Genomic DNA, 16,520 nt, shown 5'->3' on the forward strand with positions numbered 1-16,520 from the left:
AATATTAAAAATAAACATATGGGCAAAAGACTATTTCCCACGCAAGTTTTGCTCAAACTCAAAATCACACCTGCGACGGTTTAAAAACTCAAACTCTCACCTATAACCTAACTTCTGTTAATTTTATTTGTTAGAAGTAAGGGTAAAATGGTTATTTTACTGTTATAATTAAAAAGATATAAAATTTATTATTTTTTCCCCGTTAGGTTTTAAAAACTAACAATTTCATCTTTGCCTAAGGTTTTCAAACTTTAAAAAGTAACATTTTCATCCCCAAACCTAGGGTTTTTATATTTTTCAAACTATAGTCGACCTTAAAACTTTCAAAAACAACAGTTTCACCCCCACCCCTAAACTTCACTTTTTGAAATTCTTATGGTGTCCTCTCTAGCATTCTCCGACGCTTGACCTAACAGTAAACAAGCGTGCAACGAAGAGATCTCCATCTTTTTATTGCACACTGCGACGAAGAGACTAAGATCTCTTTGTCGCATGTTGTGACGAAGAGATTGAGGTCTCTTTATCGCATAATGGTATGACAAAAAGATGTCTCTTTGTCTCATAGTGATACGATAAAGAGACTTTCTTCGTCTCACGGTGCGACGAAGAGATCTTTTCCTTTTCATCACACTGTGGGATGAAGAGATCTCTACCTCTTTGTCGCATGGTGCAACTCTCTTCGTCGCACCACATTTTCCCATTGGCTCAAACATCGAAGTACTTTAGAGTGAACATTGAAAATGATGCTAAAAGTTAAAGTTAAAGAGTAGGGTTGAAATTACTGTTTTTGAAAGTTCTTAAAGGTGACTATAATTTAAAAAACATGAAAACCCTAGGTTTTGGGGGGGGGGGGGGGGGGGAGAGTGTTACTTTTCAAAGTTTTAAACTTTAGTTAGGGGTGAAATTGTTAGTTTTTAAAACCTAGGGAGAAAAATATATTGAATTTTATATATTTTTAATATTAATAGTAAAATGATAATTTTACCCTTACTTGTAATGAAAAAATTAATAGAAATTGGGTTATGAGTGGAAGTTTAGATTTTTTAACTGTCGTAGATGTGACTTTAAGATTAAGTTAAAACTTAGATAGGAAATAGTCCTTTGCCCTAAACTTAAATTTTATTTCTTTTTCTCTCTTAAACTCTAAAAACTAACCATTTTCCCCTAGACCAAGTTTTAAAAAATGACATTTCCCCTCTTAAGCTTTAGTTTTCAAACTTCGACACCATTGTCAATGGTCTCTCCCTCTCTACAATTCCTCTCCCTATGGTGATTTCTCTCCTCTCACTTAGACATTCGACTAACATCAAATGAAGTCGTGAAGATGAAGAGCTTAGTCAAGAAGACAAGATCTTCATCTTCGTCTCCCCAGCTTCATTCAACATTGGTCAGAATTTCAAATGAGAAGAGAAAGATCATCGGAAAGAGGGGTCACCTAAGGGGGAATGGTTATTTTTTAGGGTTTATGAGGGAAAATGAGATAAAATTTTAAAAGGTTATGATTCTGTTAACTTTAATCATCCATGAGTAAGTAAATAGGATTTTCAAAATTAAGGGGTGAGAACTAGGAAAAAGAGGATACTTTGGGTGGGAATAAGTCCTTTGGCCTTTTTTTAAATACTATCCATACCTCACTTGTTAGTTTCATTCAATACATGATACAATAGAGATGACAAACGACATGTATTCTAAAATGTATCAAAAAGATACGATACAATAGATATATTATATACTACAATATGTATTGTACAGTATAATATATATTATCAATATAAATTAATACACCATTTTAAATAAGTGATGATTTGAAAGAGGTGTATTTAAGAAATTTTAAAATTATAAAGAATATTTATGATATTTTTTAAGATAATAAAACGACAAATAGAATTTTCTTATAAATTTATTAATATTATTTTTTAAAAATATGTATCATATAATATAATGAAATACATTAAAGATAGTATGAAAAATTAGATTTTTCATAAATAAGATACGACATGCAATTCAACTATCATAGTCTATACTAGCTGGCTTCCATCCCAACAAAAATTCTACATTTTTTCAACTTTATAATTATATTTAAAATTTAATTTCTATATATTATTAAAAAAATCTCTTATTAAGATAATAGCTATTTAATAATGGCTATTTAAACTTGGATTTATGTGAAAATTTCCTCGCTAACTCTTATGATTGATTGATGCCTTGATGAGGGCAAGATTGTCAATAAGAACAAATCCATACAAATTTGGCCAAAGGACTATTTCCCACCCAATGTTTGGTAAAAGGACAAAAACACACCCACGAGAGTTTAAAAACCTAAACACCCACCCATCTCTAAACTTTCGTTAAATATAAGAGTAAAATCATTATTTTAATAATAGTATTAAAAAATATATAAATTAATCTCATTTTTCCCCGAGGGTTTGAAAATAGACATTTTAACCCTAGATCTCAACTTTAAAAAGTGGTTTTTTCACCCCTAAATCCCTAAATTTTCTCCTCCCTAACGACGCCAATGGTGACAACCACTATCTTTATCCTCCCTTCTCCCTCTTCCACCACCAATGACTTCGATGACATGCAAAGAAGCTCTGATCGATGAATAATCAAAGACGAATCGAGGATGAATTGAAGATCATCACATTTTTGCCGCGTTCTATCGAATCAATTGTAGCTACCATGTTTTCGTGGCCTTCTGGTCTTCTCCTAGCCCATGGTTCCAAACGTGGCTGTTGATTTCAACCGATGAAGCTGAATTGATAGCCTCATTGATTTGTCTAAATGAAGACGATTCGTCTTCATCTAAACAACGACTCTTCTTCTCCAATGAAAATGAGGCCAGAAGAAGTAAGAGAAATGGTTGGACACTGCCAGTTGTCGGAGAGGGAGAAGCTTCACTAAAAATCGATACTGTAGGGGAAAAAATAAATTTTCCAAAACTTAATCCCAAAAAAAATTATTAGTTTTTCAAATAAGAGGAGAAATGAAATATATTTTATTTATTTTAATATTATTCATGAAATGATGATTTTACCCCTTAACTCTAACTGAAAATTCTTGGGTGTGTGATAGTAAAGTAAACTTTGGGTGGGTATTTGGGTTTGTAATCTCTCGTAGGTATACATTTATCTTTTCACCAAACTTTGGGTGGGACATAGTCCTTTGGCCTACAAATTTAAATAAACTTGAGTTGATCAAGGCTTCTCACTCGAATAGCTCAAATTTTGTTGCTTAAGTCCAATTGTCTCAACTAAGGTACAATGATGTTGAGCTCAGTAGAATAAACATTTTTTATTTTATATGGATAATTTAAAATTTTCATGTCTATTACATAAGGTATCAATATCAGCCATGTAAAATGTCAAAACACTATCACTCCTGGTAATGTTAATAGGCCAAATGACTATTTCCCACCCAAGGTTTAGCGTTTTCTCAAATGTCCCCCCTTTAACTATGGAAACACCAAACACCCACCCATGGCCGGTTAGATTTAACCAAACCCTAACACCTAAAAATTTTATCTCCTTTTGCCCCCCTAAACTTTAAAAACTAAAATTTTTCTCCAGCCTAAGTTTTAAAAAATCGCAGTTTCACCCTAGGGTTTGGTTTTGAAATCTCCGACGACCGTTCCGGCTCTGTTGCCGACGGTCTCTCCCTCCCGAAGCAGCCTCTCCTTCCGGCGAATGCTTTCCTCCCATTTGGAGGCTCGATCGACATCGAAAACGGGAAGAGGGACGAAGTTCTTCGTCTTCGTCTGGGGAGACGAAGAACTTCGTCTTCCCCGACGAAGTTCTTCGTCCCTCTTCCCGTTTCTGACGTCGATCGAGCCTCCAAATGGGAGAAAAGCATCCGTCTGAAGGAGAGGCTGCTTCGGGAGGGAGAGACCGTCGGCAACGGAGCAGGAACGGTCGCCGGAGATTTCAAAACCAAACCCTAGGGTGAAACTGCGATTTTTTAAAACTTAGGCTGGGGGAAAATTTTAGTTTTTAAAGTTTAGGGGGCAAAATTAGATTCTATTTTAGTTTATTTTTAATATTATAGCAAAAATGACGATCTTACCCCTACCACCGTTAGGGTTTGGTTAAATCTAACCGGCCATGGGTGGGTGTTTGGTGTTTCCATAGTTAAAAGGGGGACATTTGAGAAAACGCTAAACCTTGGGTGGGAAATAGTCGTTTGGCCATGTTAATATCACAACCAAACTCTGATTAGATTCGAGCAACTTGAAATTCAACAATTTTTTCGAGAAATCAGAATTTTCAATGCAAGTATTATGATAGTAAGGATGTAGTGTTTTCTTCATACGATGATTATTGGAGACAAATAAGAAGTTTTTGCGTGCCCAAGTTTTAAGTAATTAGAGGGTTCAGTCATTTAAAGCTACGAGAGAAGAAAAAGTATCTCTATTTATAAAAAAGATTTAAAGTTTTACATCATTGTCAATGTCAGTGAATTTGAGTGAAATGTTTTCTTTACTTACAAATGATGTTGTATGTCGGGCAGCTTTAGAGAGGAAGTACAGTGAAGGGGAAGGTGGGAGAAAGTTCAGGGGGTTGCTTAGGGAGTCAACGCAATTATTTGGTGATTTCACTATAGGGGACTTCATTCCATGGCTTAGAAGGGTAAATTATTTCAATGGTGTTGATGCAAATGCGAATAAAGTTGCCAAAGAATTTGATGAGTTTCTAGATAAAGTTGTTGTAGAGCACTTACATGGTCAGGAAAGAGAGATTAAAAACCATGGAAGTCAAGAAGGAAAGGATTTTGTGGATGTTTTACTTGAGGTTCAAAAGGATAACAAGGATGATTTTTCCTTTGATAAAGTTACCATCAAAGCTCTCATCTCCATACGATTTTAACATGTAAATGCATTAATATAATTTTTTGGGTACTTTTAATTTTTCTTCTTCTTGTTAATTGGTTGCAGGATGTATTTGCTGCTGGAACTGGTACCACATACACAGTCATGGAATGGCAATGACGGAGCTCTTGAGGCACCCGAGAGCAATGAAGGAATTGCAGAATGAAGTGAGGCGAATCGCCAATGGCAAACAGAATTTAAAAGAAGAAGATTTAGATAAAATGCATTACTTGAAAGCTGTACTGAAAGAGACCCTTCGATTGCATCCACCTCTTCTATTATTAGTACCACGAGAATCAACCCAGGATGTAAAAATTATGGGCTACAACATATCGGCTGGAACAAGAGTAATCACAAATGTTTGGGCAATTGGAAGAGATCCCACGTCATGGGATAAACCTGATGATTCCAGTCCTGAGAGGTTCTTAAACAATTCTATAGACTTTAAAGGACAAGATTTCCAGCTTATATCATTCGGAGCTGGCAGGAGGGGTTGCCCTGGAACATTATTTGCCATGGCGACTAATGAAATGGTGTTAGCAAATCTGGTTCACAAGTTTGATTGGTCATTGCCTGTTGGAACAAAACCAGAAGACTTGGACATGACAGAATGCAGTGGTCTTACCTCCCACAGAATGGTTCCTCTTCATGTTGTTGCAACTCCAACTTTCTAGTAGCTATTTCAAGATTCCGTCTAGAAAATAAAAGCGTTTACATAATGTGTGTGTGTGTGTGTGTATATATATATGCTGTGTGTGGTTTCAAGCCTGTTATCAACGTATTTATGTTGTTAAATTTTTGTTTCTTTTTACAGTGCAAGATGGTGGATTGTTGTATAATTGCAGAATGTTAGGGCATGGACATTTTCATATTTAAATTGATATCCTTAAACTACATGTATAGTTGATAAACTTATGTAAGACTGCAAAAATATTGTCATATTTAGTTGAAGCTCGTTGCAACATAGGCCAAGTAATATGTGGGATAAGAAAATTGACAATGAGACATCTAAGAAACGTAACCCAGTTTATATTTAGTGTAAACGGTTGAGATATGAATTTTAGGCAAAAAAAATCAGTAGAAAGATAAACAAGGGTTCATTCCCAAACAAAGTAGTAGGCCAAAAATTGGACATCCAAAACAGGTAAAGCTAGCCAATCTCTGCAATTTGCCACCACCACTTCAACGAAAAATCGGGAAAAATATGAGAACAACCTGTTTTGTATATGATCGACAATCGCCAAGTATGGGTCACCTAAATTGGAACTGTTTATTGTTAGAAAAATAAATTAATTGGGTGTTATACTAATATACACTATCAACTCAGTAAATCAGTGTCAATCGGCTACAAAATGCAATAGAGCAGGAGCTTGGATAGCCTATCATCTTGACGGATAAGCAGAAGAGAGGAGGCAGACAACACACCCTGCTTCATTATCGGATTAACAAACACAAAAAAAGGCAGCAAGGCCGACGCAGAGGAGCAGCCACAAAGAACTTTAGTACTCTAGGAAACGGCAACTGAATCAGAAAATAGGCAGAAGCATAAGCTGAATAGATGACTAACCATACTCCAACCATTGATCTATAACGAGGCCATCAGCTCAAGACAATCGGCCAGATTCCACCAACAGAAATTCAGAGCCCAGAAGATCACCAATAAAAAGCACCAGATGGGAGAAGATAACCGAGGATAACCCTGAAGCATGACCTCAACAACAAGAAATCCGAGCAGTAGACCAGGGGAAGAGACTATGGGCACAAGATGAGCCTGCTAGGAGAACCTAGCAAACCAGACCAGAGGGAACTTGAAATCTTCATCTCCCAACCAACCTAGCAATGCACGCTTGTAAAGAGCACCAACAAGCCCACAGATACCAAGCCACGGCCGGGAAACATGGAGCCCAGGAGAACCACAACTGCTGGATGGGCAGAGGAATTGATGACAATTGCAGGAGTAGCATAGGAGCCGGGGAAGCATTTTAATACCAACAAAACCAGAAAGAGGGACAGCCACAAGCCAATGCCGAAAGCAGCTACACCCATCAATATCCCAACTGCTACACCCAAGAACCAGCCGCCAAATTGCAAACAAGAGAAACTGCCAGAAATTAGATATAAACTCAAACGACAGAATTCAGAAGAGACGCAAGCTCCAGAAGCCGGCAGCAGAATGCCAGGATTCGGAAGCCACAGGGAAAATGCAGAGAAAGAAAAGTCCAGCAGCTGAGATGAGCAAGGAAACGGAAATGGAGAAACGTGGAAACGCGGAAACGGAAACGTGAAAACGCATTTTTTAAAAAATATAAGAAACGGAAACGTGGAGAAACTTATAAATATGAAAAATATAAGGTTTTTTTATAAATACTAAATTTTTTATAACAAAAATACATAAACTTATATTATATAAAAATAAATAATAAAACAAGAATGAAGAGAAATAATACTAGAAAAGAAAATTATAGTTACTATTGTAAATTGTTCTTGAGTAAACACACGTAGATATTTAAGAAAAAAACAACAATACACACAAATCTATATAATATATTGGAGAAGAGATGAGTACCATATCGAAGAGTAGAGAGGAAATGAATTCAATATGAGATTTAAAGACATTTTCAGTTTGAAAATACAAATGATATGTATTTAATCAATTTCACAATTTTTCTTCTAAAAGAAACGTATTTCAAAATTTTTCAAAAATTTTGAAATGACCCGAAACGTCTTCTATAAGTTTCAGAGAGTTTTAGAAATGAAAATATTTCCGAAAATTTCGGAGAGTTTTAGAAACCAAAACATTTCTGAAACATGGAAACACACCCCACTATAAGTTTCCGTGCTACTTTGTGAGGCAGTGGAGGGGAAAAGCTTCCTTTATCGAGCAATGCAACCAGCACCGAAACCTCCAAAATTCGATCAGACAAAAGATCAGAAAAAAAAACCTGCAAAAAACACTGTTAGCAAAAAAAAAGGCTGCCACCTCCAAGGGGGAGAAGCCTTGGCATTTGAACATGCAGTTTGGAAGGCCCCATTTCCTAGCAATGGCTTTATTGACATTAGTAGGCGAAATATTGCAGAGGTCAGCCCCTTTGTCTCTTTCCATCCTTCCCACAATTCTATCTTTGGACTGCAAAAGATTAGAAAAAATCTTGGTGTTTCTTTCCTTCCAAATGGTGTAAATAGTAGCCCCCAAACTTAATTTACTCATCAGGAATTTTAACTGACTTCCTTTCCAATGTGAAGAAATTCCATCTATTCAGGATTTTCAGTTTTGCCCATTATAACTCAAGAAACTTTTCCCCACAATGATCTTCTCGATATGGCTGTTGAATTCACATTGAAAAAAAAGATGGTTTATGCCCTCATCATAACGACTACATAACACGCATTTAGCATTATTTGTGAGTCCAAATTTGACAAGTTTTTCTCATAGTCATAGTCTTTGCTTGATTGCCAACTAGAGGATAATGACATGTCAGGAATGTGCTTTTTGTGCCACACAACTTTTAGGCCACTTAGCCTATCTTTTCTTATTCCTAAACTCATTCCAAGCTGACTTCGTATAAAACTGACCATTGGTCATGGGCAGCCATGCTATAGAGCCATCTCTAGGATTGATCATCAATGCCCCTTGATCTCCAAAAGCACATTAGAGTTCACATCCAGCCACTTCCAAGAGTTGTCCTCCATAATCTGCTTAAGTTTTGCCTCCTTACTAAAACCCGAGTTATAAATTTCTCTTTATTCATACTTCTTCAAGAGAGGGTTATAAGGGTGTCAGTTGTTCAACTAAAGGACATTATTCTCTTAATTTCCAAGTTTATGTTTGATTTTGTCTCTAATCTCATTTTTTAATTTAATTAACTTCCTCCACCACCATAGACTATCATTTTTTGTTTTTACTTCCTATAAAGATTCTCTCTCAACTTATTAACTTTGACCCAATTAGCCCAAAGCGATATATTATTGATTTTGACTAACTCCTACACATGTCTATCCAAGGTGGTACTGTTCCAATCTTTCAACAGAGTGACACCTAAGCCTCCTTTCTCTTTAGGGACGCAAACTTCCTCCTATGCAACTTTGGCTTTATGATGATTCTAACATCAACTTCACTCTAGGAAAAATCTATTATCCTAACATCAATCTTTTTTAGGGTTTTGGTCGACAAGAAAAAATGAGAATAACTTTTTTTTTTTATAAATATAATCCACAATCACCACAAAGAATGCGTCACCTAAATTAGAAATGATTTATTTATATAAATAATATCCGTTTGAGGACTGAAAATGGAAAAATTGATTTGATTTAGATTCTACGGTGCCTTGCTTACAAGAATCCTTCACTCAATCATTCTCTCCCAACGCAATTATACTTTTAATTAAATACAGTTCTACCCAAATTAGAAATGATTTATACATGTAAATAACATCCATTTGAAGAATGAAATTGACACAATTTATTTGATTAGATTAGATGGTGCCTCAAACAAATAATATACATTTGAAGGATGAAATGAGACAATTGATTTAACTTTTTTTCTTTCAAATTTTTTTTTTAAATACTAATGATAACAATTTGAGCTTACTAAATTATAATATTATCTGTAAATAGTACTCAAATACGGGCCCATTTTGGTCTTGTTGTAAAAACCTTGGCTAAACCTATTGATGGTTGAGATGAAATTTTAACTTTTGAATCTCGATTAATTGAATCTCCCAATCTAGGTATGATTTCAAGACAGTTGGTATTTGAGTCTCTTTAAATATGATTTATTGCTATTGATCCAATAATCTTTATAGGATGCGGTCAATGAGAATTAATAATTGAGAACAGACAAACTTATAAAACGATCATAGCCACGGATATGATTCGTGTAGATATTGGTTAAAAAGTATCTTCTGTAGGTTCGGTAGCTAGTGGTTAAAAATAAATAATTTTTATTTTACTACTTATCTCTATATGGTATATACCATCAAAAGCATTCGTCATATCTTTGACACTAGTTTATTGTATGAATAACTTATTAATTATAATCGTGCATATTTCTTCTAGTCCACTATATATATAAATACATTTATCATTATAATTCTTGAAAGAAGTTCCCACCAGCAAACACTCACAGAGGATTTGAGCAAAATCAACAAGATGATGCAATTTTATATCATCTATGTCGTCCTTTTCATCTCCCCAGCGTTTTTCCTAATCAAATGGTTATTCTCTTCTTCAACTTCCCCCAAAATTCTACCACAATCACCGTCAAAGCTCCCAATTCTCAGAAACATTCACCAACTAGATTTTTATCCGTATCGCTCTTCACTCTCTAGCTCAACGCTATGACCCTCTTATGCTTCTCTATTTTGGTAGAGTGTCAATAATCATCATCTTCTCCGCAGACGTCACTCGTGAGATCACGAAGACCTATGATCTTATATTTTCTAACAGAACAAAATTCATAATAGGAGATAAGCTTCTTTATGATGGTAAGGATATAGCTCGTGCTCCTTACGGTGAGTATTGGAGACAGATAAAAAGATTTTGCATGCTCCAACTTTTGAGTAATTCGAGGGTTTTTTAGAATTGTGAAAGAAGAATAAATAAATCTATTTATAAAGAAGATTGAAAGTCTTTCATCATTGTCAATACACGTGAATTTAAGTGAAATGTTTTTTTCGCTTACAAATGATAATGAATGTCAGGCAGCTTTTGGGAGGAAGTATAGCGAAGGTAAAGGTGGGAGAAAGTTCAAGGGGTTGCTAGAGGGGTTTACGCAATTATTGGGTGGTTTCAATATAGGGGATTTCATTCCACGGCTTAGATGGGTAGATTATTTCAATGGTAAAGACGCCCAAGTGAAGAACGTTACCAAAGAGTTTGATGAGTTTCTAGAAAAAGTTGTTGAACAACACTTACATGGTGAGGAAAGAGAGATTAAAAACCAATCAAGTGAAGAAGGAAAGGAATTTGTGGATGTTTTGCTTGAAGTTTAAAAGGACAACAAGGACGATTTTTCCTTTGATAAAGTTACCATCAAAGCCCTCCTGGTATTTACCTATCTCTCCATCCAAGTAATGCTGAATTATAGGATTTTGTCAGGTAAATGCATTAATATATTTTCGAGTACTTTTTATTTTTATTATTGATGTTATTCGTTGCAAGATGTATTTGCTGCTGGAACTGATAACACATACACAGTCATGGAATAGGCAATGTCGGAGCTCTTGAGGCACCCAAGAGCAATGAAGAAATTGCAGAATGAAGTGAGACAAATCGCCAATGGCAAAAAGAAAATAAAAGAAGAAGATTTAGATAACATGTATTACTTGAAAGCTGTAATCAAAGAGACCCTTTGACTGCATCCACCTCTTCCATTACTAGTACCACGAGAATCATCCCAACATGTAAAAATTAAGGGCTGCAACATATCGGCTGGAACAACAGTAATGACAAATGCTTGGGCAATTGGAAGAGATCCCCACGTCATGGGATAAACCTGATGACTTTACTCCTGAGAGGTTCTTGAACAATTCTATCGACTTTAAAGGACATGATTTCCAATTGATACCATTCGGAGCTGGCAGTAGGGTTTGCCCAGGAACATTATTTGCCATGGCCACCAATGAGATTGTGTTGGTAAATTCCCACAGATTAGTTCCTCTTCATGCTGTTGCAACTCCCAACTTTTTATTAGCTAGTTCAAGATTCCGTATATAAAATAAATACCGTTACATTGTATGTTTGTATTTTCAAGTCTGTTATCAAGGTATCTATGTATCCAATTTCTTTCTCTTTGTGGTGCCACTTCCGGATTGTGGATTGAGATATAACTGCAACATAGGTTAATGAATATGTGGGAAACCTGGCCGGAACAGTGTAGAATGAAAGTTGACATTGAGACATCTAAGAAACGTAACCCAATTTAGAATGAGTCTAAACGGCTGAGATATAAAATTTAAGAGAAAATATTAGTAGAAGGATAAACAAAGGTAGTCCGATTGTCAAATAAAGTAGGAGGACTAAAATTGTTGAACAACCAAAACACGTGAAGTCTAGCGACTCAAAGAATAAAAGTCTCATATCTACAATTTGCCACCGCAACTTTAACTTTTAGCGTTTTTCCATGAACTCGACATCACCTCAACCTATACAAGTACAATTACAACAAAAATAAAGACATCTTCATTTGAATATGATGCACAATCGCTGTTAAATATGTGTCACCTAAAGTAGAAAATGATTTATTTACACAAATAATATCCATTTAAGTGAAATGAGAGAATTGATTTTTTTTTTTTAAATATATTCATCGTAACAACTCAAATTGACAAAATTAGCAATATTATAAATATTGATACAATACTTCCTGTAGGTGATAACATTGTTCATATATATAGTATTAATGAAGTGATGACAGGTGAATTTGTAGAATTTGAAGAGGGTACAACAGGTATTGCACTCATTTTCGAATTAAATAATGTTGGTGATGCATAAACGGTTGTAGGTTTAATGATGATACGAGAGGAACGTTTCGTCAGAGCAATTAATTATGATTGTGCATATTTCTTCTTGTCCACTGTATATATGTTTATAATTATAATTCCTGAAAGAAGTTCCAAGCAAACACGTACAGAAGATTTGACCAAAATCAACAAGATGTTGCAATTTTATGTCATCTATGCCGTTCTTCTCTTCTCCTCAGCATGCTTCCTAATCAAATGGTTTTTCTTTTCTTCAACTTCCCACAATAATCTACCACCGTCACCGTCAAAGCTCCCAATTCTCGGAAACATTCACCAACTAGGTTTATATCCTTATCGCTCTCTACAATCACTAGCTCAACGCTATGGAGCTCTTATGCTCCTCCATTTTGGAAGAGTGCCAGTACTCATCATCTCCTCCGCAGACGTTGCTCGTGAGATCACGAAAACTTACGATCTAATATTCTCTAACAGACCCAAATCCATGATAGCAGAAAAACTTCTTTATGATGGTAAGGATGTATCACTTGCTCCTTACGGTGAGTATTGGAGACAGATAAGAAGCCTTTGCATGCTCCAACTTTTAAGTAATTCGAGGGTTCAATCTTTTAAAACTGTAAGAGAAGAAGAAATATCTCTATTTATCAAGAAGATTGAAATTTTTGTATCGTTGTCAATGCCAGTGAATTTGAGTGAAATGTTTTTTTCGCTTACAAATGATGTTGTATGTCGGGCAGCTTTCGGGAGGAAGTATAGCGAAGGTGAAGGTGGGAGAAAGTTCAAGGAGTTGCTTGGGGAGTTTTCGCAATTATTGGGTGGTTTAAATATAGCGGACTTCATTCCATGGCTTAGATGGGTAAATTATTTCAATGGTGTAGATGCTAAAGTGAAGAAAGTTGCCAAAGAGCTTGATGAGTTTCTAGATAAAGTTGTTGAAGAGCACTTACATGGTCAGGAAAGAGAGATTAAAAACCATGGAAGTGAAGACGGAAAGGATTTTGTGGATGTTTTGCTTGAGGTTCAAAAGGATAATAAAGATGATTTTTCCTTTGGTAAAGTTACCATCAAAGCTCTCATCCTGGTATTTACCTATCTCTCCATCCCAAGTAATGCTGAATTATACGATTTTTTCATATAAATGCATTAATATATTTTGGGGTTAATTGGTTGCAGGATGTATTTGCCGCTGGAACTGATACCACATACACAGTCATGGAATGGGCAATGGCGGAGCTCTTGAGGCACCCGAGAGTAATGAAGGAATTGCAGAATGAAGTGAGGCTAATCGGTAATGGCAAAGAGAAAATAAAAGAAGAAGATTTAGATAACATGTATTACTTAAAAGCTGTACTCAAAGAGACCCTTCGACTGCATCCACCTGTCCCATTACTAGTACCACGAGAATCAACACAGGATGTAAAAATTAAGGGCTACAACATATCGGCTGGAACAATGGTTATCACAAATGCTTGGGCAATTGGAAGAGATCCCGCATCCTGGGATAAACCTGATGACTTTAGTCCTGAGAGATTCTTAAACAATTCTATAGACTTTAAAGGACATGATTTCCAATTGATACCATTCGGAGCTGGCAGGAGGGGTTGCCCTGGAACATTATTTGCCATGGTCATTATTGAGATTGTGTTGGCAAATCTGGTTCACAAGTTTGATTGGTCATTGCCTGTTGGAACAAAACCAGAAGACTTGAACATGACAGAGTTTACTGGTCTTACCGCCCACAGAATGGTTCCTCTTCATGCTGTTGCAACTCCAACTTTTTATTAGCTAGTTCAAGATCCTGTATAGAAAATAAAAACCGTCAGATTATATATGTGTGTATTTTCATGTCTGTTATCAAAGTATTTATGTTATTGAATTTCTTTCTCTTTGCGGTGCCAGATTTTGGATTGAGATATAATTGCAACATGGGCTAATTAAGGGAAATTGAAATTTTTACCCTTATTTTAATCTGTGTATATATAAATGTCACTTATTCTAAAGCTTAAACAAATATACCATAACAGTAATCTACTTTCCTAAAATACCCCTCTTTAATCTTTTATGCAGAGATTCTCTCTTTTTCTCTGCAACTTTTTATTTCTTCTTCCTTATTTTTTAAGTGATAAAAGGAATCATGTAGACAGATCCTCTCTCTTTGGAACTGTACTGCAAAAAATAGAATAAGTGCTTCAAAAACAAAATAAGGAAGAAAAAATTAAAAGGGGAAATAGATTTCAGATTAAGAATTCTTTAAAGTAAAAATATAATAAAAAAGAGTAACCCACCAAAATTTAACCATATCCACTTTATACCCTGGAAGAAATGATGATCAAAGAAGATCATTTAGTAAGATTTAACTAAAAAAAATAAAAGATTGACATTTCACTTAAAAAAAAAAAGGTAAAAATAAGTTGGCAAGGGAGTTAATGCCAACCCTTACTTGCTAAAGGGTTGGCCACGTCAACCCTTTTTAAAACTAAAAAGTTCATTTTCCTTTTATGAATTTTAAGATTTTCTTTCATATGGTGGGCACATATAAATTAAAATATTATTTTCATGAAAGAGAATCTAAAAATCTTTAAATGCAGTAGACCCCATTATATGAAAAAGAATCTAAAAATCTTTAAATTCAGTGAGATCCATCGCATGGGTGTTGACGTGAGCTAAATCTTTCATATAGTGAACTAAATTTTAAAAAAACATAAGTTAGTGGGTGTTGGTGTCGCCAACCCCTTGGCGTTGCCATCAAGGGTTGGCGTTAACACCAAGCGGTTGGCGCCAACCCCTTTTTCGTCTGAAAATTTTTCAGATTTAAAATTTTGTATTTTATAACTATTAATATAATATTATAACAACTTTAAATAATAAAAATAGCATGAAATAACAGTATTAAATAATCTAATAACATAAAATCATAACAAAATTAAATTTCACATGAACTCATGAACATGAATTTATCATACATTATTTGATTTTCAATTGTTCATAAAGAAAACACATAACATATAAGTTTTATTATTCAATTACATGTTTTCTTTGTCGAAGAATTTTTTTTCCATACTACATAGATTTCTTTCTCACTGGAAGACTGAAGAAAAAAAGAGAGATGTTATTCTCTCTTTCTGCATGAGTTACATCAATAGAGATATTTTAAAAAAATGTTATACTGTTATGGTAGTTTTGTTTAAACTTTAAAATGAGTGATATATATGTATACACAATAACAAAAAAAAGTGTAAAAATTTCAATTTCCCGCTAATGAATATGTGGCATACTTGGCTGGAACAGTGTAGGATGAAAATTGACGGCGGGATATCTAAGAAACGTGACACGGTTTATGTTGACTCTAAGCGATAGAGATACGATATTTAAGCCAAAAAAAAAAAAACAGTAGAAGGGTCGATTGTCAAAAAAGGTAGTTGGCCAAAAATTATTGGGACATCAGGTCTAGCCACTCGGAGCATAAAAATCTTATCTCTACAATTTGCCACCACATCTTCAACTTTTGGCTTCTATTCATGAATGAAATCGGTAGCAAAATGCATGGCTGTACAATTATAGGAAAAGAATGGAGCAACTTGTCCTAAATATTGTCCACAATCGCTAAGTATGCGTCATCTAACTTAGAAGTGCTTAATGTTGGAAACATAGCATAATGGAATCGAATCAACCACTATGATCAGAAACAAGAACAACAAAAACATACATCTAATAATGGATTCAAATTGTGTCGATAACAACCAAAACTAAAGCAAACATATATTAATGGATACGAATTTGTAATTGCCTATTGGTTTTATACTTGATTCATAAGTAAAAAGTTATTGTGGCTCTTTGTTAATCAGATCTTGACTACTTTTCTTCTTTTGGAAAGGAAGGTAATACCAATAAAATTTAATATTTAATTTCTATGAACAAGATATATTCATTAATCATTTATAGGTTTTATACACATGATGTAAAATACTAAATTAAATTAGATCTTATATAAATACTTGAGTCGTTAAGGTTTCAATCCTTATATTTCTTAAAATTTATTTACATAGAACTAGTTAATATTCCGCTATTAAAACATCTTTAAATGAATTAAATTATTAATTACTTAATTTCATATATAAATTCTTATTGGATTTCAAATACCCAATTTCGTTAAACTAAATCATGATTAATGTGATTTT

General features: G+C 34.7%; 1 protein-coding gene and 2 pseudogenes across 3 annotated transcripts; all 3 read left to right on the plus strand.

The window, feature by feature from the left end:
- Window positions 1-2,835: 2,835 nt before the first annotated feature.
- Window positions 2,836-5,538, plus strand: LOC123210781 (annotated as a pseudogene).
- A 4,474-nt stretch (window positions 5,539-10,012) lies between these two features.
- LOC123210784 lies at window positions 10,013-11,578 on the plus strand (annotated as a pseudogene).
- Window positions 11,579-12,447: 869 nt separating this feature from the next.
- LOC123211501 (cytochrome P450 736A117-like) lies at window positions 12,448-14,218 on the plus strand. 3 transcript variants are annotated; one of them, XM_044630274.1, is made up of 3 exons: window positions 12,449-12,881; window positions 13,080-13,423; window positions 13,516-14,218. In XM_044630274.1, the coding sequence occupies exons 1-3, from the start codon at window positions 12,518-12,520 to the stop codon at window positions 14,125-14,127; spliced, it is 1,320 nt and encodes a 439-aa protein (XP_044486209.1). In that variant the 5' UTR covers window positions 12,449-12,517; the 3' UTR covers window positions 14,128-14,218. The 3 variants fall into 3 exon arrangements, with proteins under 3 accessions (XP_044486208.1, XP_044486209.1, XP_044486210.1); XM_044630275.1 differs by having other exon boundaries at window positions 12,449-12,854; XM_044630273.1 differs by having other exon boundaries at window positions 12,448-13,423.
- The last annotated feature ends 2,302 nt before the right edge of the window (window positions 14,219-16,520 follow it).

This window comes from Mangifera indica, chromosome 3, assembly GCF_011075055.1.
Source record: "Mangifera indica cultivar Alphonso chromosome 3, CATAS_Mindica_2.1, whole genome shotgun sequence".
Lineage (NCBI taxonomy): Eukaryota > Viridiplantae > Streptophyta > Magnoliopsida > Sapindales > Anacardiaceae > Mangifera > Mangifera indica.